Raw genomic sequence first — 17,279 nt, forward strand, 5'->3', positions numbered from 1 at the left:
ATCCCATCATGCCATGCTGCTTTGGCAGTGTCCAAGGGTTGATTTCGGGCGAGGTCTCTCCATGATGAAAAATATTCATTGCGTTTATTACTCTGAGTCAGTTAGATAATTAACTGAGATAATTAGACAAATACAAGGAATGTGCAAAATAATTCAGTCTGTACAAAGCACCCAGTAATACTGTCATAGATGTTTGTCCATAGTGTGTGACTGAATATCATGTACCAACGTGCCAGAGTGCCTCAGGCATTTTGTCCCTCCGTTTTCTCCTCAATCTGAGCTGCTGCTGTTGGTTGGCTCTGGGGTTGTTCAGGACAAAGCTCCTTGGTAGGCTCCATCACAACAGGTTCAGGCTGCTGAAAACACTTCAGCTGAGCCCTGAACTCCTCCATCTCCTTCTGCTCCACCTCCCTCCTCCTGCTCAGCAGGTACAAGTCTACAGACTGCCTCCTCTTTGACCTCACGATCCACCGCATCACGACACAGTCTGGACAGGACGTGTAGAGGAAAGACCCGTTGAGGTCGAAGCGATTCCCCACATCAAAGGTGAAGGTGCTGCCTTCTACTGAGATGTTGTAGGGCAGGTACTGGCATTGATCACCAAAGCGGTTGATTTGGGTATAAGAGAAGGTGGAAGTTTCACTGGAGTTGGAGAAGTACATAGTGATGCTGTCTCTTAGTCTCAGGGCCTCCATGGATGGCAGGTAGTTGATGCTGCCTGCAACTAAAGCCCACCTGCCCTCCAAATAACGAGGATCCAGCTTATACAAAGGGTGGACCAATTCTTCACAGGCCAGAGGAGCTGTATGGCTCACAGACATCAAGCAGAAAAGAACAATGGCACACACAGGAAACATGTTGAAACTATACTGATTCTGCGTCGATTTCTAGTCTTCAACTTCAATCTGTGGTGTCGGTTGTTGTTTCTCACCAAGAGTGGAGCTGGATTAGGAAGCTTTTCCCTTTTTATAGAAGAAATTGCATAGAGAATTTCCAGTCTTACAACATATGCAGGTACAGGTTCAATACCCCTTATCTTATTGTGTATTCCATGATTGTGCAATGAAAGAAAGTTTGGTTATTAGTTGTTTTGTTTGTTGTTCTCTCCCACTTGAGATGTTGTTGTGGGTTATTTATTTATTTAAATATTTTATGGGAATAAAACTGGTATATCCAACCTAGTCTTTGCTTACAGGAATTTTACAAAGACAGCAACAATGCGTACAGTAGTTATACATAATCAAGTTCATAAACACAATAAGAGGGTTAGGGTTTTCTAATTCGTTGGATTTAGAGATAAGAAAGAGCACATGCATGTCACTTCAGGCAATGAATTCTGTGATTCCGTTAATATCATTCAAGGACTTTCTGTTGTGGAGGAAAATATGGGATGAGATTAGATTAAGACTTTGTTAAAGATATTTGCATATGAATGTGTGGATGTGTAGGCACTCCAATGATGTATGGAGAAAACATTTGAATAAGAGAAGAAAAGAGAACAGACGTCTCCAGTTTGCCTCCTTGGCTCCTAAAAATTACATTACCATTTACTGTATACACCATAACAGGTTGAAGTTACTCATAAACAGTATTAACAACTTACTTGCCAACACAGAATAACACGATAATAAGGAAACATATAGTACCGGGATAGATTTTATTTGAATTGCACACACAAGTGAAAGGATTTGTTGTTTTGTGGATTATGCTTCCTTGTGACAGAGCCAGGCTAGCTGTTTCCTCCTGTTTCCAGTCTTCGTGCTAAGCTAAGCTAACCAGCTGCTAAATATTCACTGTAATACCCAAATTAACTGATGATATTTGGGAGAATTAAAAGGAAAGGCCATTTCTCATCTCACAAAGCACCCACTGTCATTAACATACAGTACTGTAGTGCTGATTTATTTACACTATGCGATCAAATATGATAAATTAATGAACCAAAGTCTTTCAAGCCTTTTGTCCCTCTGTTTTGTCTTCAGTTGGAGCTGCTGGATCACCGGCTGGCTCTTTTGGACAAAGCTCTGTGGCAGGATCCATCACAACAGGTGGAGGCAAACTCAGACACTTCACCTGGGCCCTGAACTCCTCCATCTCCTTCTGCTCCACCTCCCTCCTCCTGCTGAACAGATACAAGTCCACTGACGCCATCTTTTCTTTCTCCAAAACCCAGTGCATCACCACACAGTCTGGACAGGATGTATAGAGGAAGGACCCGGTGAGTTTGAAAGAATTGTCCAGATGATGCGTGAAAGTACTGCTTTCTATTGAGAAGTTGTAAGACCAATAATAGCAGTGGACACCCAAACGGTTGACATGGTTGTAGAAGTAGACAGAAGTTTCGCTGGAATTGGAGAAGTGCTGGGTCACGCTTCCTCTAAGTTTCAAGTCCTCCAGTGTAAAGGGGGGGCTCATACTGCCTGCAGCTAAAGCCCGTGTGCCCTCCAAATGATGAGGGTCCAGCTGATCCAAAGGCCGGACCAATTCTTCACAGGCCAGAGGAGCTGCATGGCTCACAGACACCAGGCAGAGGAGAGCGACGGAAAACACAGCAAACATGTCTCTGTATATTCTTCACCCCTTTATTAGTTTTTATGCCTCACCAAGAGTGGAGCTGGTTTTATAGTACAACTTTCATCAAGTAATGACGTACGTTTTGCAGCACTCTCAGTAAAAAGTCCATCATTGATTATCTGGCTGTACACGCCATGATTGTGCAATGCAAAACTTTTGATTATTTTGGGAATGATCAATGTTTGGATTGCATACATTAGTCTCTAAACATGCAATGTCCAGTTGCCTGGATTAGAGAGCGTTAGACTGATACACACAGAGCAACAAGCAACAGCGTATATAGTTGTTATTGGGGTCAGGGCTACAACTTACACTATTGATTAATACAGACATTTTTTTTTGATTAATTATCTTGAATAATCTCGGCTGAGTTTGGAGACTAAAAATCTCAGTTACAAACTGGACATGTTGAGTTTAAAAGACACCATTGAGTTGTATTATTGGAAGTGGAAGTGAAACATTAGTTAAAACATGAATAACACTAAAATGCATGACAATGCATTTTTATTCAACTCTAAATCTTACAGGTTGTTACAAATGTATTTCTGGGAAACAATAACTTGCAAAGTAACAAATACAAACATGCTGGTTTGCTTCCTCCTGCATTATATCAAACATATGTCTGCTTAAATGACAAGAGAGACATAAAACACTTTCCCTAAATCAAGTCAAGCCATTTTATACAGTGTGAGCCAGAGTCTGTTAGGCCTTTTGTCCCTCTGTTTTCTCTTCAGCTTGAGCAGCTGGATCGCTGGAGATCTCTTCTGGACAAAGCTCCTTGGTAGGATCCATCACAACAGGTGGAGGCAAACTCAGACACTTCACCTGGGCCCTGAACTCCTCCATCTCCTTCTGCTCCACCTCCCTCCTCCTGCTGAACAGATACAAGTCCACTGACGCCACCTTTTCTTTCTCCAAAACCCAGCGCATCACCACACAGTCTGGACAGGATGTATAGAGGAAGGACCCGGTGAGTTCGAAAGAATTGTCCAGATGATGCGTGAAAGTACTGCTTTCTATTGAGAAGTTGTAAGACCAATAATAGCAGTGGACACCCAAACGGTTGACATGGTTGTAGAAGTAGACAGAAGTTTCGCTGGAATTGGAGAAGTGCTGGGTCACGCTTCCTCTATGTTTCAAGTCCTCCAGTGTAAAGGGGGGGCTCATACTGCCTGCAGCTAAAGCCCGTGTGCCCTCCAAACGATGAGGGTCCAGCTGATCCAAAGGCCGGACCAATTCTTCACAGGCCAGAGGAGCTGCATGGCTCACAGACACCAGGCAGAGGAGAGCGACGGAAAACACAGCAAACATGTCTCTGTATATTCTTCACCCCTTTATTAGTTTTTATGCCTCACCAAGAGTGGAGCTGGTTTTATAGTACAACTTTCATCAAGTAATGACGTACGTTTTGCAGCACTCTCAGTAAAAAGTCCATCATTGATTATCTGGCTGTACACGCCATGATTGTGCAATGCAAAACTTTTGATTATTTTGGGAATGATCAATGTTTGGATTGCATACATTAGTCTCTAAACATGCAATGTCCAGTTGCCTGGATTAGAGAGCGTTAGACTGATACACACAGAGCAACAAGCAACAGCGTATATAGTTGTTATTGGGGTCAGGGCTACAACTTACACTATTGATTAATACAGACATTTTTTTTTTGATTAATTATCTTGAATAATCTCGGCTGAGTTTGGAGACTAAAAATCTCAGTTACAAACTGGACATGTTGAGTTTAAAAGACACCATTGAGTTGTATTATTGGAAGTGTTGGCCTTTTGAATTTGAACCACATAAGGACATAATAGTCGGGATACCTTGGCCTCTGTTGCATCGAATTTGGCCTTTCTTTTTTAAAACCTGTCTGCTGAAAGTCAACCAACTTTATGTAAATGAAATGATAACTTGCTGAAGTGGCCCTTTTGTGACTTGGCATCAAGCAGAATGATACAGAAATATGGAAAGACATAAGAAGTGCCATGATCAATTTTATTTGAACTGCACACATGAATTAATTTCTTGAATTAATACATCGCAATTTAGATTCTTAATGGTTCAACTTGACAATGAATACAGCTCTATTTTAATAACAAAGGAATATGCTAGCCATCCGAGGATTGTGCAAACTGAGCCTTATTCTAAAATTCTTCTTTAAAAATGTTATTGTGAGGTTGTGAGGAAAAAAGACCATTTCCCACTTGAAAAAGCGCCCACTGACATTAACATACTGCACTTTATTGACATGATGTGACCCATACATGAACCATCATGAACCAAAGTATCTCAAGCCTGTTGTTTCTCCTCAGTCTGAGTAGCTGCTGAATCGCTGACGCCCTGCTCTGGACAAAGTGCCTTGTTAGGGTCCATCACGACAGGTAGGGGCATGTTCAGACACTCCACCTGAGCCCTGAACTCCTCCATCTCCTTCTGCTCCACCTCCCTCCTCCTGCTGAACAGGAGCAAACGCTGGAGTTCCTTTGACTCGTTGTCAAAGCGCAGCACAAGAACAAGAACCATGTTTCTGCAGTCCAGGGGAGCTGAATGACTCACAGACATCAAGCAGATGAGAGTGATGGCACACAAAGCAAACATGTCTCTGAATGCTGAAATCATATGACTGTGCATCTAGATTCAGTGTCACTTAAGTGTGTGATTGAATGCTGCTAAAGAGCCTTGTCTGGTTTTATAGTTTACTTACAGTTTCATAATACTGGGAACACCAGAGGGCCCCTTAGTCCCTTATCCACCTGTGGATTCTGTGATTGTGAAATAATAAATGTTCTAAGTACTGTGACTCATTTGTACCGGAGTTCTACTTGTTTTTATGTGTCATTTTGAGTTCACTAATAGTCAAATAGTAAAATAAATAATAAATAGTTTTCCTCTGAAATGTGTGTGCAATGTAATTTGTGATAGATAACACCGAGAAGAAATATGATTGCAATACACATTACAATGCAACAAAAACTGAATGAAGAGGCCCTCTTAAAAAATCATTTTTCATTTTGATTTATTATTAATTTACAGACACACATTTGAAGCAATTGCGTGTAATTTCATTACAAAAATCCATTTCTGGATTAATTAAAGATTTTGTGTGTAGCGACATGAGCATGCAAAGTTCAGATGTGTGGTTTCAAATACACTGATGGCATTAGTCCTTTCTCCACATCTAATTTTCTATCAATTGTCCCTTCTATTTTTACATTAGTTAAAACATGAACAACACTAAAATGCATGACAATGCATTTTTATTCAACTTTAAATCTTACAGGTTGTTACAAATGTATTTCTGGGAAACAATAACTTGCAAAGTAACAAATACAAACATGCTGGTTTGCTTCCTCCTGCATTATATAAAACATATGTCTGCTTAAATGACAAGAGAGACATAAAACACTTTCCCTAAATCAAGTCAAGCCATTTTATACAGTGTGAGCCAGAGTCTGTTAGGCCTTTTGTCCCTCTGTTTTCTCTTCAGCTTGAGCAGCTGGATCGCTGGAGATCTCTTCTGGACAAAGCTCCTTGGTAGGATCCATCATAATAGGTGGAGGCATGTTCAGACACTCCACCTGAGCCCTGAACTCCTCCATCTCCTTCTGCTCCACCTCCCTCCTCCTGCTGAACAGGTAAAAATGCTGCCGTTTCCCCGATTCTACATCAAAGCTCAGCAGTATGCAGTCGTGACAGGATGTACGGATGAAGGTTGTGGTGACGTTGCCATCGTCAAAGGTGAAGCTGCTGCCCTCTAGGGAGATGTTGTAGGATGCATAGTGGCACTTGTTATCTAAACGCATGCTGCGACTGAAGAAGATGTTGTTTTCACTGGTGTTGCTAGAGAAGTTAGCAGTGGCACTTTCTCTACTTCTTAATCGGTCCATGAACGGCAGGTGGCTGAGACTGCCTGCAACTAAAGCCCGTCTGCCCTCCAAATGTTGAGGATCAAGTTGATCCAAAGGCCGGACCAAGTCTTCGCAGGCCAGAGGAGCTGAGTGGCTCAGAGACGTAAAGCCGAGGAGAACAATGGCACACACAGGAAACATATCTGTGCAAGCTGAAATCATATTCTGCTGTCTGTTGTAAAGTTTTGCGGGCAGGTCTCAGTTGCACTGAAGTGTCTACATTATATGGTTGTTTTTCTGGTTTTATAGTTGTTTCAGAAACCTGAAGTTTCACAATGTTGAAAATACCAGAGAGCAGCGTCCCCCTTTACACCTGTGCTTTCTGTGATTGTGAAATGAATGGCTGTTCTGAGTACTGTGACTTTTGATTGTTTACACCAGGGGTTTACTGGTTGGCTCTCTCTTATCTGTGGTAAAGTTGTGGATTCACTGTGTCAATAAAATGCAACAAAACTTTTTTCACTTTTCCTGGATTGAAGTTCTGGGAAGTGTTTGTACAGGAATGATGGTGGTTCAATAAACTGCAGATTTAAGTGATAACCACTGTAAATAGATTTTTTAAGATCTGGATTTTGTAGAACACATTTAGGAATCTGCAACTTCAAGAATTGCTTCTGTTTCTCGAATAAAGAATCTCATATGAAAGTCAAAAAGAGCTGACAAGTGCTTTTCAAAATGTTTCATCTTAAAAACTCATTTATTTTTAGCTACAGATTAGCTGAAATGTGAAATACAGTGACATAATGACCTGTGCAGTACAAGACAAAAAGGCACTTTAACATCTCCACAAAACATTCACTGACACTAACATACACTTCAACACTGTAGGGCTAATTGTCTTTTCACTGTCTCTCTTCAGTTTTGTCTTCAGTTGGAGCTGCTGGATCGCCGGCTGTCTTTTCTGGACAAAGGTCCTTGGTCGGATCCAACACGGCCGGTGGAGGCATGTGCAGACACTCCACCTGAGCCCTGAACTCCTCCATCTCCTTCTGCTCCAGCGCCCTCCTCCTGCTGAACAGGTAAAAATGCTGCCGCTTCCCAGAATCTGCATTTATGCGCATCAGTATGCAGTCGTGACAGGATGTATGGGAAAAGTTTGTGCTGAGGTTGCTTTTATCTGTCCCATCATATGTGAAGGTGCTGCCTTCCAGGGAGATGTTGTAGGTATTGTACAGGCACGCGTTATCTAAAAGGATGGTGCTAGTGTAGGAAATATTGGTGTCACTGGTGTTGCTGGAGAAGTTTACAGTGGCACTATCTCTTTGTTTGAATCGCTCCAGGTACGATGGCTGGCTCAGACTTCCAGCAACCAAAGCCCATCGCCCCTCCAGATGACGTAGATCCAGTTGATCCAAAGGCCGGACCAAGTTGTCGCATGCCAGAGGAGCTGAATGGCTCAGAGACATAAAGCAGAGGAGAGCGATGGCGCACACAGCAATAAACATATTGTATGGTTTGAAGGCAGTTGCCGGGATGTACCTCTGTCAGTCACACTGTAGTGTCAAACAGAGAATGTGGCCGGTGAAGAGGTACTGGCTGGTTTTATAGTTATTTCAGAAACCTCCCATTTACACATTACAGAGAGCAGAGTCCCTTTTCCACCTGTGGATTCTGTGATTGTGAAATGAAATACTATTTGGAGAACTGTTTTTTGACTATTGTGATGTAATAACTGTAGTTTGATAAACTGCAGACATTAGGACAGTCTATGAATGCAAGCTGCACACACTCATTTTCTTATGGTATTAACTCATTGTGATGAAAACAAAAAACTATTTTGTGAGGCATATTGCAACTTTGTTAGTATATAAGTATACAACTGCTTCAAACTGAATACAATTATAATTTATTTTCACTCTCAACTTGATTTGAAATGAATTTTTCTTCATCCACATTGAGCTGTCTGAGACACTGCTCTGAAAACAAAGGACTTCCCTGAATGAGAGCTTTGGCGCACACAAGCAAACATATATCTGCAATCATGTAAATATTGTATATTGTACATGCATGGAGGTAGTGGTGAGGATGTTTACTCTCTGTTGTACCATGTGTCCAAATACCTTGTTGGGTCAAAAACTTGTGTTGCAAGAGGGCAGAGTCCCTTCTTCACCTGTCGATTCTGTGATTGCGAAATGACAAAATGTTTTCACAAATCTCGTGTCAAATCAAAGTCCAATTTAATTATAGATTAAAGATGCGCACATTCTGTAATTACTGATAGTAATGAGGAAAATAAGCCCATGTATTGTTCATGGATAAAGTCGTAGGGTATCTTTATTCATTTAGTGGGATTGAAATATCAGTCATCATACTTTAAAAAAATATTTATTAACAAGCCAAATATGGACATACATATCACTATGAACATATACATTCACAAATACATATCCACACTTTTAATAAAAAGTATATAATTAACAAACATTTCAATGTTTTCTTTGCACTGAATTAAAAATGGCGACCTCTCTCGCCCAATTTCAACTGGGGTTGGCTCTAACCCACCATGACCCTGCAAAGGATAAATACAGCAGGTGCCTGATATTGCATTTGCAAGTAAATTTGGAGCCTTTCACTGTTGCAATACAAATATAACAGTGGGTATTTTGTTAACGTTTAGCTAAACCTCACAAGAGGCTTTGACAGAGCAAAGGGTGGTGGAGTTGTTGAATGCTACACTCAAAAGTTAAAAATATTTACATCTAACATAACTTACGATACATGTGATTTATATCTTCATTACGTGTTTCTATTATAATTTTTTAAATTATCATTTATGTTTCATCTCAATTACCCAGGACAAAAAACTCAAACAGCTCATGTTTTGTAAAATCATTTATTTTTGGAATATAATACAATTGAAATGACAACAACAATTATTCACACTGTGTGAACAGACATCATATAACAAAGTCTCTTAAGCCTTCTGTCCCTCTGTTTTCTCTTCAGTTTGGGCTGCTGCTTCACTGGTAGTCGGTTCTGGACAAAGCTCCCCGGTAGGATCCATCACGACAGGTGGAGGCATGTTCAGACACTCCACCTGAGCCCTGTACTCCTCCATCTCCTTCTGCTCCACCTCTCTTCTCCTGCTGAACAGGTAGAAGTCTGATGACTTATAATTTGGCGACTCCACGTCCAAGGACAATGCCACACAGTCTGGACAGGATGTATGGAAGAAGGTCCCAGTAAAGTTAAAGGTCAGCACCTCTATGTGAAAGATGTGGCCTTGTATTGAGATGTTGCGGTAATGATACTGGCACAGGCCACCAACATGGTTGGCTTGGACGTACGTGGAATTATGTAAGTCAATAGTTACGCTGTCCCGTCCTTTTACGATTTCCGCCACTGCAGTGTCTTTCAGACTGACTGCAACCAAAGCCCATCTTCCCTCCAAATGATGAGGGTCCAGTCGATCCAAAGGCCGGACCAAGTTTTCACAAGACAGAGGAGCTGAGTGGCTCACAGACATCAGGCAGAGAACGGTTGCGAATACAGCAAACATGTTGAGATATTTATATCACGTCTCAGTTGCTCTGTGGTGTCCAACTGAAAATGTGTCTGGTCAAGAGGCTTTGTAGGTTTTATAGCTGTTTCAGAAACCAGAATCTAATTTCACAATACTGAAAATACCAGAGCAGATAGTCCCTTATCCACATGTGGATTTTGTGATTGTGAAATGAAAGGACATTTTAAGTACTGGGCTATTTATTGTTTACACTGGATGTTTACTGGTCTCTCTTACCTGTGTTCATGTTGTAGGTTCACGGTCAGTCACATATTGTTAATCAAATAAATTGGAAAAAAGTTTACGAAGTTCTGTGATAAATACACATTTGAGTGTGGAAAGGTTGGTTGATAAAGTATGAAGATTACAGTGAACTCCGGATTTATATCCCTTAGTGGATATGAGCAAAACTGAATGTGAAACAAATGTCTTTGCTGTTCAAAATATTCACAAAAATCTAAAATTATGGAAAAATGTTGACATTAAAAAAATATATATTTTTCTCCAAAACACTGTATGTGCTGAAATCATAATACACTGTTATTTGCAGGTAATAGTTCAGATTTAGTTTGTATCATAAACCTTCAGTTTTGCAAAAATAACTACTCCAGAGGGCAGAGTCCCTTCTCCACCTGTTGATTCTGCAATTTTCACACAGTAGGTAAAACACAAGTGTTACTTCATAAAAATAAATGATTTCATTATTTACACCTGTTCTTTTCCTACTGTCCTCTGTGAAAAGGACCTGTTGTGAAACTCACTGTGTCACTGTGCCTGGCCGCTGTTGACCTAGAAATAGTTACATTAGGCCTTTCTCAATAGATCACTACACACACTTTTTTGAAGACAATGAAAAAAAAAAAAAGAGACCCCTAATTTCTCTCTGATCACTCAGGTTTTGACTTTCAACTTTTTTTTGTATTTTTAATATTTTATCTTGATGGATCAGCAGAAAGGTTTTCTGAAGTACTTAATCATGAAATCTCACAATTCTCTCAGTTGCGGACAATTTACCATCTGCACAAAAGCAAACACAGACACAGTATGTATCAACATGTATTTTATTGGCTCTTCTTCAGGACAAGCACTCCCAGCTTAACGTGCCTGACCCCACCTGCAGGTGGACCATTTCCTGTCTGACGAGAAGCAGCACGTGAAGCTGGGGAAACACGTCTCAGACTCGCGGACGATCAGCACCGGCCACAAACAATGCTGGTTCACTTCTACACTGCCATCATAGAGTCCATCCTCACCTCCTCCATCACTGTCTGGTACGCTGCTGCCTCCACCAAGGACAGGTGCAGACTGCAGCGTATCATCCGCTCTGCAGAGAGGGTGATCGGCTGCAACCTCCCATCTCTTCAGGACCTGTACTCCTCCAGGACCCTGAGGAGAGCAGGGAAGATCGCTGCCGACCCCTCCCAACCCAGACACCATCTGTTCGACCCCCTCCCCTCTGGCAGGAGGCTGCGGTCCATCAGGACCAAAACCTCCCGCCACAAAAACAGTTTCTTCTCCTCTGCAGTCAACCTGACAAACACGGCCCCCCCCCCCCCCCACCACACACACAAACACAAGTTATACGTCATATTAACGTACACCGCCCTGTCCCCCCTACGTTACATTAACGCACGCACCCCCTACTGGACACTTTATTTTTGTCATTGCATTGTTTGTTATTTATCTTATCTTATTCTTTTACCTTTATATTTTTACATGCTTGTTGTCTGTCAGATTATATGTTATACGTTAAAAAAAAGCAGCACCATCAGACCACGGCAAATTCCTTGTAATGTATGTTACTTGGCAATAAAGAGTTTCTGATTCTGATTCTGATTCTGATTCATGCTGCGAACAGAAATCATTCTTTGCCTAAACATGTTCAGACACTCCACCTGAGTGATGAACTCCCTCATCTCCTTCTGGTCCACCTCCCTGTTTTTGCTGAAAAGCAACAATTCCTTTGTCTTATAATTTAGTGACTCCACGTCAAAGCTGAACACCACAGTCTGCACAGGTTGTACGGAAGAAGGTCCCACTGGAGCTTAACATCCGTCCAACCTGAAAGTCAAAGCTATGGCCTTCTAGTGAGATGTTCTGGGACGCATACAGGCACACGGCTCTGTAACGATTGGCTTTGGTGAACGTTGAGTTGTAGAAATCAATAGTTATGCTGTCGCTTGGTTTAACATGCTCTGGAGATTCAATGATTTTCAGACTGCCTGCAACCAAAGCCCACCTGCCCTCCAAATGACGAGGATCCAGTGGATCCACAGGCTGGACCACGTCTTTACAGTCCAGAGGAGCTGCATGGCTCACAGACATCAAGCAGAGGAGAGCGATGGCGGACACCGCAAACATGTCTCTGTATGTTGAAATCATTTGACTGGACGTATAGACTCAGTTGCAGAGTCTGTCTTAAAGTGGTACCAGTATAGCTGCTTGTCTGGTTTTATAGTTGCATCAGAAAAGTCCAGTTCCACAATACTGAGAGAGCAGAGTCCACCAAGTTCTCTGTGATAGTAAAATAAGAATTCATTGAATACTTGATTATTTACACTTTTCTCACACTGTCTTTCATGTAATATTATAGTGAGTTCACTGTAGTTATTGTAAATAGCAGGAAATAAAACCATCTTAATCTTATTGGCTCAGATTAACTTCAATATATGTATTGTGTTTGTTGAAATCACTATAAATCCTGATGCATATTTCTACCTACTCTCACCTGCACTGTAAAACTAAAATGATTCAGTTTCACGTGGAAAATTGTATCAGAAAGTTCCAGTTTTGCAATACCTGGCATTGTTTTTGCAATGTTGAAAGAGAGCAAAGGACGATTTCTAGGATTTTTTTAGCAGAATAACTCTGTGTATCTTGGATGTACACCGATGTTAATATGCAGCCAAAACCGCAGTATCATCTTTGCAACAGTACACACAATCTGCCCCGTTAGATTCTTTGGTTTTATTCTTCCAATTAGACTCACTGAAGAGAACTACACTGTTAAACTCATAGTCAGTATACTTTTTGGTAGTATTTATCTGTTTGGCTGATCAAATAGATTAAGAGTGGTACAGGGTATGAACTTTATGATTGTTTTCAGTAGCATTTTTCCCTTCCCTGTGCAGCAAAGACCTGGGTTTTATAGATGTGCATATAACCTTTTAAAATAGTTTTTAATTAGTGATTGTAGAAGTGTTAAGCAGAGTATGCTTCTATGAGTCTGTCATCTGTGAATAGAAGCAGCAAAATCCGATTCTTCTGTTCTCATAGTACGTTAGAAATTGCATTATGAATAACTGAAAAAAAGAGTTTTTGCCTTACAGACACGTTTTACTTCACTTCAATGTAAGAAACATTTAAAAAACATGACCAGAATCCACTTCCTGTCGAGTGTAGAGGTATTGTTGTTGGACAGGACCCCCCTGGGAGCTCTCAGCTCAGCAGGACTTATTTTTACAGTTACAGGTCCCACTGCTGCATCCCTTTCTCCAGGGTCTCAGGCTTTGGTCTGGCCCTTGACAAGCTCCATGTACTTAACAATAATAATTTTTGAGACTTGTTGCAGGGGACAGCAGGTCTTCGTCTCTCCAGAGGAATATTTACCACAACTAAAGCTGCATGGATAAAGGAATACAAGTTATCAGAGACGGACTGCATACTCTCACTCCCCTATTCTTAAGAGTGCTAAGAGAAAGTATGACAGAGAGCTGTGCTAAACCAGTAGTCTCTGATTTAGGAATAAAAAATAACATTATGAAACGAATGGTTAAACATTATCCAGTGTGTTTCTTTTGCATGAAACAATGTTGTGGTTTTGGGACAAATCCACTGTTTGAGGAACAGAGATGCCAGATGAACATCAAGTACATCAAGCAATGCATCACAAATGTCAGTTTAATCATTAAACCATTCATCAATCATTTCAAAGCTGACATCTCTGACACTCTCAGTTCCACATGTCTGTGTATACAGTATCCAGCATACATCCATGCACAGAGCTAGCCAGGAGCTCCTGTCTGTTCTCTTCTCTTCAAAAGCACATCTGGTAAAAATACAAAATTCATACTTTCAAGTATTTCAAAATAATTTCTCTTTTAAAACTGACAACAGCCCCCAAAATACACAGTTGGTACATGCTGTTGTTTATAAATTAGACCATTTCATACTATTAGTCTGTGTATTGTCAATACCTGTATTATAGAGTGAATAAAAATGTTCAGGCCCCATACTTAATTATATCTCTAATAAAAGACCAAAATCAATAAAATAAGTCAGCCTTAAAGTCATTAAGTTAGAACAACATCCTCCTTAACTTTTCCAGTTAAATCTCATATTTAGATTATGAAAATGACCCAATGAAATATAAATGTGGATACAACAGTTTAAAATAATAAATCTTCAGTCTGTTTTTGCCTAACTGCATCTAATATGTGGGTTTTATGATCCTATATAGATTGGCTGGCTCATCTGCCAACCAGGAAAATTAAATCAAACTCAAACAGCGTAAAAAAAAAAAAGAAGAAAAAAGCACACTGTATATTTTGGTCCATATTGAGTGAAGAGAATTTAAAAGTGTAGTCCTGGGTACAAAGTTCATCAAGGCACTTAAACACTGACAAGTCCAAATCCATACCTCCCCTGTCTTCACGTTGGAGAGAGCTCACTTCCTCTTGGAGTATCACAACTCAAGGAAGTGTCAAGATGAATGAGGGCAGAGATTAGGGGGAGGAAATGGAAGTAGCTTGTGGACATTAGGATTTGAAAAAAGGATGGGTGCATAAAAGAAAGAGATGAAGAAAGGAGTGTGTTATGAATTGAACAGCAGAGAGACAGACTGAAGAGGCAGAGAGGGAATGAATGTACGTTTACATGACAGAGCAGCACTGGCAGGTTTTGCGTTTGGGTGCCTCAGTCTCCTCTCCCTGGCCGGCCCTGGTCGGGCTGTGTGTCTCTGTGTCGGCTGGGCTGTTAGCTGCTGCTGGCTTTGCCTGGGTGTCGGGGGCTTTGGCCTGCGACAGAAGGGGTTCCTGCTCCCCTGGCCCTGCCTCTGTCCTCTGGTTCTCCTGGGGATCAGCCAGGGGCACCTCCTGGAACTGGCCAGGCAGAGGAGCAGGGTCCTGGGCTTTTAATGCTGCCTCAGCTCCCTCTGGTGAGATTGCAGCTTCACCCTCGGCCTCTAGCTCAGGGGTGAGAGTGGAGGGTTGCGCCTCAGAGTAGACGGGCACCAGAGCCACTATGGTGCCCTCTAGAGCATTGGCTGGGGACTGCACCTGCACAGAGGTTGGATCTTCTGATTGTTTGTCCTGCCCTTCAGCTTCCGTCTCTCCATTTCCATTTTCGTTTGTCTTTACGTCTCCCTGTATGTCTCCCTGTATGTCTCCCTGTATGTCTCCCTGTATGTCTCCCTGTATGTCTCCATCTCCAGCTGCTGGTTGTGCCTCTGCAGTGGGCTCAGCTGCCTCACTCTTCTCTGGTTGCGTGAAGGTTTCTGGAGCTGCTTCCGTTTTTACTACCTCCTCCACAGCCTCCGCTCCCTCTATGCCAGCTTCTGGATTCGACAGAGGGGTTTCCTCTGACTGCATGGCCTCCTGCTGATCTTCCAGGGGTGTAAGAACCTCAGGTATATCATCCCCTTCATCTGTGATGATCACACGCTCTGCTCTCATCACCAGAGTGCCTTCTTCCTCCTCCTCCTCCTCCTCATTAATGTTGACATTTGGAACCTGCCCAGGCTGTGCCTCAGAAACACCCAGACTCAACTCCGGTTCAAACTTCATGCTAACAACACCCTCAGAGGATACAACTGGTCCGTTGGTGGTGGACTGATTACTCTGCACTGAAGCATCGTGATTGGTGTCTGCCTCTAGGTTTCCTCCGCCATTGGTTAGGACAGATACAGTTTCACCCAGTAGTGGGCTTTGGTTTGTCTTCCCTTCACCTTCCATTGTTTCTGAAGAAAAAAACATCAAATAAATATCACTGTCAGTAAAGGAGGAGACATCTGCGCAATCGCATTCATTAGAATAGTTAGTGCTCTTCATGCATCTAAATGATATTGAGTGAATTTGCAATCAATACACCATGATGTCATTAACCCTGATTATTAGCTTTCATTATAATTAGTGGAGATGCATTGTGACTTGATTGCAATTAGAGGTTGCTTTGTCACCAATATGTCAGTGCTCGAAACAGCTAATTTATGTATTGTAATGCATTTAACAAAAGGTTCTACCATCTATGAATCTTAATGCATCGAAAAGTAATTCACGTCTGCTTTAATATAAAACACAGAATCTAATAAAAAGGACAGCACTGTTTTAGTTACAGGCCATAAACTATATACTAATCAATGGAGGCTTCTATTTGTTACAGAGCAGAATGTAACAACCAATGTACGTGGATATTTATTGTACCATCATGAGACAAGACAAGCATTTTAATCATAAACATTTTAAGGCTGTGACACAAGACGAAAGTGAGGGGCAGATTAACTAGCAACGAATAAAGAGCATGCATTAGATGCAAATTCAGATTCTGCAGTCTGAAGTCGAAGACCCTGGATGACTTAAATACAAATGGACGGGTCAATTACATTTTCAGAACTCTCCTGTCCACTTCAACAGCTTGAGCAGCATCCCTGCTGACATGTCTGTGTGCCTGCTGCCCTCTAAAAATGCAAGTTATGCACTCGAGTATCCATTAGCATAAATATATATGCAAAAACTTATTCAACAAGCGTAAATATTCAGCACAGCATGTTTGAACTTTTTGTGAAGTCTAGGGATGCCTGTGCCACTCCCTCCTTTACAATGCATATATCTTCAGTATATACAACACATACAGACAAGTATTTCTATAGGGGATTTCATGGTGCGGTAAGATGATTAGATAAAAATTACCAAGAGAAAGAATGAGGAAATAAGATATTTTCAGGTTCAAGAGTGATGAGAGAGATGTTGACATCAATGATGCTAAAGATGTGATATAATGTATGCAGGATTTGTTTCTGGATAATTGGGGTTTGCACTCCGCACGTGAGCTTTATGAGATTATTGTGGTGTGTGTCTGTGTGCATTTGATGACATATGAGTCAACTCTATACCCACCCATTCCTGATGCATTGTTTTCTCCGTTCTGCACAACAGCATCTTGGACTATTTCTGAGGAAGAAATCATTTGTATTCATTGCAACGCTAGCAGGTAGCAGTGTTTCTTTCAGACATGCAGTGTAGAAATCATGAAGAGATCATGAATTTCTGTACAATGGAGTATTAACTAATTAAGTATAC

General features: G+C 41.3%; 5 protein-coding genes across 5 annotated transcripts in view; all 5 read right to left on the bottom strand.

The window, feature by feature from the left end:
- Nucleotides 1-242: 242 nt before the first annotated feature.
- LOC139290272 (uncharacterized) lies at nucleotides 243-857 on the bottom strand. Its single transcript, XM_070912001.1, has one exon. It carries the CDS (start codon nucleotides 855-857, stop codon nucleotides 243-245), a length of 615 nt encoding a protein of 204 aa, XP_070768102.1.
- Nucleotides 858-1,950: 1,093 nt separating this feature from the next.
- On the bottom strand, nucleotides 1,951-2,559 carry LOC139290289 (uncharacterized). The gene has a single exon (XM_070912019.1). It carries the CDS (start codon nucleotides 2,557-2,559, stop codon nucleotides 1,951-1,953), a length of 609 nt encoding a protein of 202 aa, XP_070768120.1.
- Nucleotides 2,560-3,276: 717 nt separating this feature from the next.
- Nucleotides 3,277-3,885, bottom strand: LOC139290294 (uncharacterized). The gene has a single exon (XM_070912033.1). It carries the CDS (start codon nucleotides 3,883-3,885, stop codon nucleotides 3,277-3,279), a length of 609 nt encoding a protein of 202 aa, XP_070768134.1.
- A 3,439-nt stretch (nucleotides 3,886-7,324) lies between these two features.
- Nucleotides 7,325-7,927, bottom strand: LOC139290312 (uncharacterized). The gene has a single exon (XM_070912056.1). The coding sequence runs from the start codon at nucleotides 7,925-7,927 to the stop codon at nucleotides 7,325-7,327; it is 603 nt and encodes a 200-aa protein (XP_070768157.1).
- Nucleotides 7,928-13,866: 5,939 nt separating this feature from the next.
- palm3 (paralemmin 3) overlaps nucleotides 13,867-17,279 on the bottom strand; it is a 30,464-nt gene continuing 27,051 nt past the window's right edge. Inside the window, exons 7-8 of the mRNA XM_070925643.1 lie at nucleotides 17,097-17,150; nucleotides 13,867-15,940 (exon numbers count right to left, since the gene is read on the bottom strand). Coding sequence (XP_070781744.1) covers nucleotides 14,856-15,940; nucleotides 17,097-17,150 — 1,139 coding nt within the window. The 3' untranslated portion in view covers nucleotides 13,867-14,855. The remainder of the gene's footprint in view (nucleotides 15,941-17,096; nucleotides 17,151-17,279) is intronic.

The sequence above is a fragment of the Enoplosus armatus genome, chromosome 2 (assembly GCF_043641665.1).
Source record: "Enoplosus armatus isolate fEnoArm2 chromosome 2, fEnoArm2.hap1, whole genome shotgun sequence".
Classification (NCBI taxonomy): Eukaryota; Metazoa; Chordata; class Actinopteri; order Centrarchiformes; family Enoplosidae; genus Enoplosus; species Enoplosus armatus.

Bases quoted from the DNA above. Each gene is read 5' to 3' on its own strand.
- LOC139290289 (XM_070912019.1), bottom strand. From the start codon at position 2,559: ATGTTTGCTGTGTTTTCCGTCGCTCTCCTCTGCCTGGTGTCTGTGAGC.
- LOC139290294 (XM_070912033.1), bottom strand. From the start codon at position 3,885: ATGTTTGCTGTGTTTTCCGTCGCTCTCCTCTGCCTGGTGTCTGTGAGC.
- LOC139290312 (XM_070912056.1), bottom strand. From the start codon at position 7,927: ATGTTTATTGCTGTGTGCGCCATCGCTCTCCTCTGCTTTATGTCTCTG.
- LOC139290272 (XM_070912001.1), bottom strand. From the start codon at position 857: ATGTTTCCTGTGTGTGCCATTGTTCTTTTCTGCTTGATGTCTGTGAGC.